Here is a 10,000-nt window from a genome sequence, read left to right on the forward strand (position 1 = left end):
TTTTGAATTATTAGACATCTGGATGGTAAGGGAAATCTGACTGGCTCTGAAGATGACTTGCTAGGGCCTTAACTGGTCATGATGTGAATGGAGGGGACACAACAGGGGGGATGCAGCCTGGAGCGCTGAGCGCTGTTAGTGCAGAAGGCAGTGCGTCTGAACACGCGTCTAAACATGCGTCTGAACATGCGTCTGAACACGCGGTCTCTCACCGTAGGACTTGCCGTTGATGGAGCACCTGTTGAAAGTCATGATGTTCTGCGTGAGGGTTCCCGTTTTGTCGGAGAAGATGTACTTGATCTGCCCGAGCTCCTCGTTCAGGGTCGTGGTCCGCGCCTCAGCCGGGGTGTCGCTGCGGGCGTGGTACATCTTCCTGTCCCAGTTAATGTAGTAACTGTTTCCCAAACGAATGAACTCCATACTAACACACAGACACACACACACACACGTACACAGACACACACACACACACACACACAGACACACACACACACACACACACACACAGACACACACACACACAGAGACACACACACAGACACACACACACACACAGACACACACACACACAGACGCGTGTGCACGCGTACACACACACACACAGACACACACACACACACACACACACACACAGACACACACACACAGAGACACACACACAGACACACACACACACACAGACACACACACACACAGACGCGTGTGCACGCGTACACACACACACACAGACACACACACACACACACACACAGACACACACACACACGCACACACACACACACACACACACAGAAGCCAGTGCACGCGCACATACACACAGACACACACACACAGACGCGTGTGCACGCGCACACACACAGACACACACAGACACACACACACACACACACACACACACACAGAGAAAACCAAAAATAAGTGTGAGAATCTGAGAACACAACACTGAATAAATTTAAATGAAAAAAAAAAATTAAAACATACAATGAATCAAAACTTGCAAGTTTTGCTAGATGTATGAAAACAAACTCTCTCTCTCTCTCTAACACACACACACACACACACACACACACACTCATAGACACACAAAGTACCTGACATAGAGGGAGATGGGGACCACTGTGTTGAGGATGATGATGTAAGACCAGAAGGTGAGGAAGGCTGAAAACGCAGCGTTGTCTTCCCCCTCCCTCGGTAAAAAAGCTGTGAACTTTGACCCTTCTTGGTGCTCCCAGATGCCGTTGCCAATGGCGAGGATGACACACATGACAACCAGCACAACAAAAATCTACAATAAAGAGCGAACAGCATCAGAATTGTACACAATGTCTCTTCTCTCCTCCTCTTAGAATCCATATATCCTATACATTTGTTTATACATGCACAGGTAAATATTATAGTTCTTTACCTCACTTTAAAATAAAGACTTAGCACAGTTTCTGATAAAGAATGAATTCTTCAGTGTTTGTCGGTTAATATACACTTCTCACTGTTAGACCTCTATGTATTTTAGTGGCATATTAGTTGCGTTTGTTAATATTTTGTGAGGTAAAAACTGAGAGAAGAGAGGTCGTTGTCTTACACACAGAACGAGGACGTTCATTAGATGGTCGATGCGTGTTCGTTTAAACTTTGTTCTCCCACAGTTTTGCATCAGTTTAGTTTCTGGACCTAAAGAACAGAAAACAGATGAACAGTCAAGAAAGCTGAAGTGGTTAGTAAGAGATGTCCAGCCTTTTAAGGAAAAATAAACAAATAGCATTACTTGGAAAAAATATGAAATTCTCATGAAGCGATGAACTTCTTTGATGTTGGTATTAATAACTTGAGAAGCATGAGAATGCATGGTTTTCAGGAAATACAGCCTGCCATCACTTAAACCCACAACAGGCTAAAAATATGGTGCAATACCATAGTTGGCCAGTAGAGGGAGAGGGATTGGCAAGCCTACATAGAGAGGGAGACAGATAGACAGAGAGACAGACAGACAGAGAGACAGACAGACAGAGAGTCTAACCTGCAAACAGAACCAGGCCAAAACACCAGTCTGTATTTCTCAGAGTGCAGCCCCGTAAGAGAATCTTCTGATTGTCGAGAGCGTACTTCTGTCCTGCGTGAGTCAGCGTTCCTGTGAATCTGTCCAGGCGGTTATTGGGTGGTTCGCAGCACACCTCACCTATAAACCAATGACACAGGTGAACACACGAGAGTTTGGTTCAGTTAAACTCACTGTACACTGAATGACTGTCACTAACGGTAAGGACATAATGCTTAATGAGGACATCAGACACCAAGCTGCTCTGTCATTATTTCTTCTTTATTTGGTTCAAAAGGCACAGGTGTGTCAGCTCTCTGTCTGGCCTGTGCAGAAGCCAGAGGTAGAGGCCATCTACACACACACACACACACACACACACACACAGAGCGAGGGGACAGAAGCCCCTAGAAATATTCTGTCGTCTGCAAAGCTTCAGCCACACTTTCAGAAACTTTTTCACACTTTCACACTTTTCACTGTCACACCTTCAACCACCCCCCCCCCACCACCACACACACACACACACACACACACACGCCACGCACGCACGCACGCACGCACGCACGCAAGCACACTTTTAACCATTTCCCTCCATTTCTCTTTTTCTTTCCCACTGTCTCTCTCTCAGTCACACTCTCTCAGTTCCTGTTTGTCTGCTGTAGCCCCGCCCCTCACCGTTAAATGCGGCGAGAGCTTGAATGTTGTCTCCCATATCTCCAGTCAATGTTAAGGCCTGTTTGACTTTCAGGTTGGTCTCCCTGGAGAAAAACACAGACAAAATGTATGAGGTCACACACACATCATGTACATGCAAACACGTACACACATAGACGCTGATGCATGCACACAAACACATGCACACAAACACACACACACACACACACACAGACACACAGACACACACACACACACAAATCCACATATGCATAGACAAATGCAGACATGCACACTATAAACATGAAGAGTGACACACACCCATCTAATTCTGCTGTTTCAATGTACACCAGGTTCAGAGGTTCACTGCTAGACAGAAGAAGCAAATCTGCCTGTATGCACACGCGCACGCACACACACGCACACACACACACGCACGCACACAGAGAGAGAGAGAGAGAGAGAGGGCTGAAATTTTGGAAGTATTAGATCTTATGTATTGATCATTTCCTTTGTATCTCATATATGTCATCTCTACAAACTGATCTGCTCTTACTGTCACAAACTGATTGTTCTCCAGTTTAATGATGTCACCCACTCGAACATTCATCCATTTTTCACTTCTGAGTCTGAGAGAGAGAGAGAGAGAGAGAGATGTAAGAACATTTCTGAGAAGATAAACAGATGTTACATCATTGCCTTGTATGAGACCATAACTAATCAAATTTTCCATTTAACGTCACCATAATTAAAGCAATATTAGAGAGAAAGAGAGAGAGAGAGAGAGAGAGAGAGAGTGAGATAAACAAAGAACTTTATCGGTGCATTGTTGTCATCCATGCTCTGTATAAAATAAACAGTAAAACATGTAAATAAAATAAAACAAAATACATGACCATTAGACAAATTTAAATTTAAAATACAGATTAAATAAACAGTTTCTTAAAATCAGTGAATTATTATAACAAACAAATTTTCCTGGTCTTGTTATCCCCCTACAACTCTTTGGAACTTTCAAAATTTTATGCTCATTGGTTCATTCATCGATCTACAGAGCATAATGCTTCCCCCCAAAACTGAGAAAACTCAGCCAATTTACACAGTCTTTAAACATACAGACTTCACGTAGACTCTCACTGAAAAAATCTTCCATCATTAACCCAATTGTCACAACCTGCACCGCCATTTTGGACTTTTGGTTTGACATGTCTTTGTGCTCCTGTTCTGTCTGTCTCCGCCCCTCACCTGTACCTGTTTGTCTCATTATTAACCTTGTTTAGTTTCTACCAATCCTGTGTTGCCCTGTTTAGTTCTCCCTCTATTTAAGTCCTAGTGTTTGCCTTGTACTTTGTCTATCGTTGTTTGTGTTTTTGCACACTGTTATGCTGCACCTTTTGTTATCAGCTTTTGTTATTTGTTTGCACTGTATTATGGTCTTCATTTTAAGTAAAGCCTTCCGTTTTATCACCGTCAACCATCGTGCCTTGCACTTGGGTCCTGCACCACACCACCAGCGTGACACCAATGGTCCACTGAGCCCTTCCCTCTCAGTTTACTGCATCTAGTGAGTCCTGATTCCAATAATTATCAAAACAAACACAGAGTCAGTCTCAGGTCAGGATTGTCCTTGACACATGTCCCTGTGTCACAAGTGAGAGGGAGAGACAGACGGTCAGGAAGAGAGAGAGAGGGTGATACATATCGGTGGCGTGCCGTCAGGGCAACCAAAGCAAGCACTGCTTGCCTAACTTTCCTGCGCGAAAATAAATGTCAGTGGGTATACCTCTTAAGAGTAATAATTTTCTACGTATATGTACAATACACGACTGTCAACGACTGTCTATTTTAATACATTTCTCCTACGACCCACTCACTGTCCTCTCATGGCGTTTTTGGGCTGTTTTGCTGTGCGTTTCTGCCGAGAATACGCGGAGCTTGCCTACAGCTCGTTAAACTCAACGGCGGGTCTGTTCAGCTGGCTTCTTGGGTCCCGTTTAAAACAGCATGCGAAGGCAAGCGGTTGCACCCTCCTGACATCAGTTTTTGCATTAGAAGTTTGAAAAAACGCACTCGCTCCTGCGTATCGCGACCGTACGATGACGCTACGGGATCACTAGCCGACTAGCATGCTACTCTCAGCGACGTTTCCACTGAACTCTCTACAGTTGACATAAGACAGTCAACATCAGTAACATGGGAAAGGCAAGCGGTCTTGTAACTGCTTGCCCTGTTCTGAGATCAGTTGTGTGCTTGTGTCCTACAGCGTTGGGCGGTAAAACAACTGAAACGGTCCACTGGTAGAGAGTGTCATCCATTAGACAATTTTAATAGCATTTTTACCGGATTGAATAAAGTTGTACATGGCGACAGTAAGTTTGAGAGACGCAATATTTGCAGAGAGGAAAGTCCAGGGTCGTACATCAAATGGTAAGCATTTTGAAGATTACCACAAAAACTGTGTATTAAGTGAAGGTTTTCCTGTAATATACTTTTCAATCACACTTCTCCAGAATTGTGCAATGTGTAGTAAAGTTTAGTGTCAGTTAAAATAAATAATACAATATAGTACAAAATAAATATAAAATAAATAATCCCCGTATTTTTTCCCCCTTTGATTGGGCAGGCTGCAGCAAGACACAGGAGAGGCACTTTCGAGACAGGACAGTCAGACAGTAGAAAACCATGAGATAGACAGTTGCACCATATTGGGCAAACTACAAATCCCAGAGAGCAGTATGGTTATGCTGTGTGGCCATGAAATGGTATGTTTGATTTTAATTTTTTTTTAGCTGTTTTTGTAATGGACCACTTCAGGCACCGTGTGTATGGATATCTGGATATCTGTGTGTTGGGAGGTCCTGACTTCTGCTTGCCTAAGTGAAAAACCCTCTGCATGCCACTGATATATATATATATATATATATATATATATATATATATATATATACACAGAAAGGTTGTTTCTTCATAGAACTGTGTGCAGATGTCAGCTTGGGTCACAGGTTTGAAAAACAGGAAGAAAAACAGGACCCTCCTCTGAACACGACAGCTGTTTCCTGTTTCAGTACATGGCACGGATCAAAACCCAGAACTATCGGGCTGAAAAAAAATCCACAACGCTCGACACAAAACCGGCAGAAAACTGACTCAGAACCCACCGTGAAGAACACAATGAAGAAATATGCAGTGATGTGAACGCAAAGGAAGCTACAGAATGATAACACAGGAGCCAGGAGAATGTTCAGCCTCATGTAGAATTGGCGGAAATTTCACCTCACTGTGCAATGACCACTTCCTTTACAAAACGAGACGCACTGTTCCTTCACTCAGTACGTTCTCATGGGGGGGGGGGGGGGGGGGGGGGGGGGGGGGGGGGGGGGGGGAAGCTGAAACCCAACCCAGCAATAGAAGGAACAGGGAACCGATCAGGATTCCACAAAGTGACAGTTACACAGATTCAACACTGTTCTACCTGAGTTGTGCAGGTTTGGTTGCTAGGAGACAACCTTGAACGTGCCCCTTCCTTTCGGAAGCCTGTGGCAGTTCTTCAGAATGTTTAGAAAAATTCTTTTATTTGTTTTGCTCTTGCAGAGACTCGATCACTGTGCTGTAAATGACACTGATAAGCTTTGCATGACATATGAGTAACTAACAACATATGATCATGTGATTATGTGATTATATGTTTTACAAGTTTCATCACAAGATAATTACACACACACACACACACACACACACACAAAAAGAGGAAGACTCACTCTCCATCAATGAGGACATCAACTTTGCGGTTGTTCACATGTTTGTCGCTCCTGTGACGGTTCTGAAATGGACAGCAAGAGAGAAAGACAGACAGACAGTCAGAGAGACAGACACAGAGAGACAAGCAGAGAGAGACAGACACAGAGGGAGAGTTATGACTGACATGGCTGATTCAGAGTCACATACACCATAGGAGAACGGGTGTATATATATATATATATATATGTATATATATAAAGCATTTGCCTACAAAAATTAAGCAAAACTGTCTTTTATTAATTATAGCAACACTGAGCATATGGTCTCATTCAGCTGAGTTTCACAATTATTTTGTGGAGTGAGCAACTGGTCTGAAACCACACCCACAGCCTGACACACACTCCTTCACCCACACTCAGGGTGAGGCTACTGGTCTTACTGGAGACCATTTCTCCCTCTCACATTTTCCACTGCTCTCTTTCTCTCTCTCTCTCTCTCTCTCTCTCTCTCTCTCTCTCTCTCAGCAAAGGCCAAATCTAGAACCTTTCAAATGGTCCCTTTTTATTGCATTACACCATTTAACACAACAGCCTCAAAGGCTAGAAAATGGAAACATTTGATTTGAAGGAAAACTTTGTTTTAGGGTGTTTCAAACGCTTGAAATTCAGCAACACAAAATGTGAAATGCCACGAATTTGACAAATATTACAACTTTCAGAGAGTACGTTGAGTGCCATTTGAAAAACCAAAAAAACCCCAAAAACACAATTATGAGATTCCCCTGCTTTGTCTCCTGCCATCACTATGGAAACATGATAAGACAAGAAAGGGAAAAGGCACAGAACAGTGTTCATAGAACAGAATGGCCTCTATGACAGTGATGTCACAAAGGCACCTGTGAAACATTAATGTGAGAGCCAATCGAATGTTCAGATAGAGTCAAAGGAAGCTGCTGTTGCCGTAGAAATCAGAGTGTCTTTTCCTTTCGTCTGTCCTGGGAGGTGAAGGCCACACATTTTGTGTGTCTTACTTACTATGTCATCTGTGGCATCTTTGACTGCAGTCACTGACAATACCAGCACCAAGGGGAGAACAGTTGTGAACCAGGACAGTGAAGATATCGCAGGGATGACCTGGGAGAGAGATTGATAGCATATGGATTATACTTTGTTTTACAATTATGTAACACACACACACGCACACACACACAGGCCTTTTCATGCGTTGGTGTGGTCTGATGAAATTTCACACTTAAATCAGTGACATTTGAATCAGAGGGAGAGGGTGAGAAAAAGGTCATCGTAAAAAAAACCCTGCTCTGTAACTGTAAAAGACCCACCCTTTTTCCATCAGGGCTTTCTAGTGTTTAAGATCCAGCTCCAGGATTAGATTTAAAAAAAAATGATTAGATCACTTTAGGCAAAACTGACCATACATGGAGCTATCTCAGGCAAGCCCCCAGACGATAATGCATCGTAGACATCTGTCACAATCTAACTTCCCCCTCCGAAACTTTCATTTCCCCAATTATGCCAATTTTTTTCTCACCGTATCTCTGTCTCTCTCTCTCTCTGTCTCTCTCTCTCTGTCTCTCTCTCTCTCTGTCTCTCTCTCTGTCTCTCTCTTTCTTTTCTTTCTTTTTTTTTTTACTTTAGGGGGCTACTCCATTCTCATATCCAATAACTTTTCAGTGCTGTTTAAAACAAAGGCCTTTCACACTCCCGTCAAAGTAAAAACTGCACAAACTATAATTTACAATTTGGTATTTGGCAGACGCTTTTAGACAAAGCGACTTACAATAAGTGCTATTCATTTTATGAATGAATCCAAAAGTATGTAACTGAGAGTGATTTGGCGACCTCATGCAGAGTGGGAGACAGAAGATGTGTGTGTTGAGTCCCAGGCTCTGTGTCTTTCACAGGTGACACCTCTGCACTCACCTGTAGAATGAGCAGGATGAGGAAGTAAGCATTAGCAATCCTCTGAAACTGCTCAAAGAGGTTCATCGGTAAGAAGGTGAAGAAATTGTACTTGGAGGTTTTTATTGCGTTGGTCTTCGGAGCGAGGAAGAACAGAAAAAAAAGAAAAAGAGAATAAACAAGTAAGTGTGAATGTAAACATCAGACTAGGAAAATATACCAATGAAACATATTATGTTTTCATTCAGTGATGTTTAAACCTGGGAGCACATGACACGAGCACAGGGAAGTGATGTCATAATGGTATTGACGGAATCTCAGTGTGAGGGCCGATAGAGTGTTGAGCTTCATTAGACACAGTGGGAGTTTCAGTCTCAACAGCAGTGGATTCACACTCTAAGACTTTTGACTAGCCTCTTCCTCATGTCTTAAATTCCTAAGACTTGCACACAACACTTAATTAATCAAATTTCAGTCAGTTCAGTCAAATCACTTATGGCTGTTGGGAATATAGCTCCCACTGATCATCTAAGTAGAACTGAAATTAGCAAAGACTAGATGAAAAGTTAGGAGAAGGAAAAGAGGGTGTGTCTTGTGTTTTGTCAGTTTCAGTATCTCTGTTCTTCAGAGTCCAAGCCAAATGAAATGCGACACTGAGTGACACCAAGTTACGCAGTTTCACTCAATTATCGGCTGTTCGGCCTATCCACAGAAAACTTTGGAAGGGACTAAAATAATAATGCTTTCTGACCACGGCAGATAAGAGTGACCAGAGCAGCCAACCTTTGGCAAACCTCAGCCCGTCGCCGCCGTTATCATCGTTAAACATAAAGTCCACATACACAAATACAGCAACACGACCACTGAGGTGCGTGTGATGTCTAAAAGAGTGACGGGAGACGTGAGCTGAGGGGAAGTGTTCTACCGCTCGACCATGTCTCTAACCTCCAACAGATTTCACAAACAACCACGCCAGAGCAGGCAAGCGTGAGTGAACACACACACACACACACACACACACACACACACACACACACACACACACAACACACACACACAACACACACACACACACACACACACACAAGACACACACACTGTAAGAAAAAAAATCTGTTGTTTTTACGAAAAAAAAAAAAACTGGCAGCTGTGGTTGCCAGAATAATTCTGTAAAAAATACAGTAAAAATGTAAACAACGTTACAAAACAACCTGTAAATACAGTTTACAACTGTTGTAATTTACAAAAAATTACACTTTAAACCGGTGAATCCAAAAGCCTTTAAATAGGAAAGTGCAGGTGCAACCTGTGTTGTGTAGACCGGTGGTTCTCAACATCAGTCCTGAAGACCCCCTGTCCTGCACCTCTGTGTTTTAACTCTTTATTGTCACAGTTAATTGAGTTAATCAAGGGCTTGATGATGAATTGATCAGTGGAATCAGGTGGGTCAGTCCTGAGCACAGTCCTGCACCAGACTCGAACTCGCAACTCCAGACATGGGAGGTGGGCATGCTAGCAAGGAGGCTAAAACCTATTGCGACCAGCTTCTGTCGCTAGAACGCGTCTTCAGGTGTCGGGGCGTGAGTTTGAGTCTGGTGAGGGACTGTGCTTTCCTACACAGCGCAGGCTACACTACTTCTATTATAGTTTTAGC

The 10,000-nt window shown here is 43.1% G+C and overlaps 1 protein-coding gene across 1 annotated transcript in view; it reads right to left on the minus strand.

The window, feature by feature from the left end:
- atp8b5a (ATPase phospholipid transporting 8B5a) overlaps positions 1-10,000 on the minus strand; it is a 35,173-nt gene that overhangs the window by 11,889 nt on the left and 13,284 nt on the right. Inside the window, exons 4-13 of the mRNA XM_030791346.1 lie at positions 8,368-8,481; positions 7,462-7,560; positions 6,448-6,509; positions 3,246-3,318; positions 3,011-3,081; positions 2,711-2,793; positions 2,015-2,173; positions 1,580-1,668; positions 1,092-1,285; positions 213-421 (exon numbers count right to left, since the gene is read on the minus strand). Of these exons, the coding sequence (XP_030647206.1) occupies positions 213-421; positions 1,092-1,285; positions 1,580-1,668; positions 2,015-2,173; positions 2,711-2,793; positions 3,011-3,081; positions 3,246-3,318; positions 6,448-6,509; positions 7,462-7,560; positions 8,368-8,481 (1,153 nt within the window). The remainder of the gene's footprint in view (positions 1-212; positions 422-1,091; positions 1,286-1,579; positions 1,669-2,014; positions 2,174-2,710; positions 2,794-3,010; positions 3,082-3,245; positions 3,319-6,447; positions 6,510-7,461; positions 7,561-8,367; positions 8,482-10,000) is intronic.

Source organism: Chanos chanos, chromosome 14 (assembly GCF_902362185.1).
Source record: "Chanos chanos chromosome 14, fChaCha1.1, whole genome shotgun sequence".
Classification (NCBI taxonomy): Eukaryota; Metazoa; Chordata; class Actinopteri; order Gonorynchiformes; family Chanidae; genus Chanos; species Chanos chanos.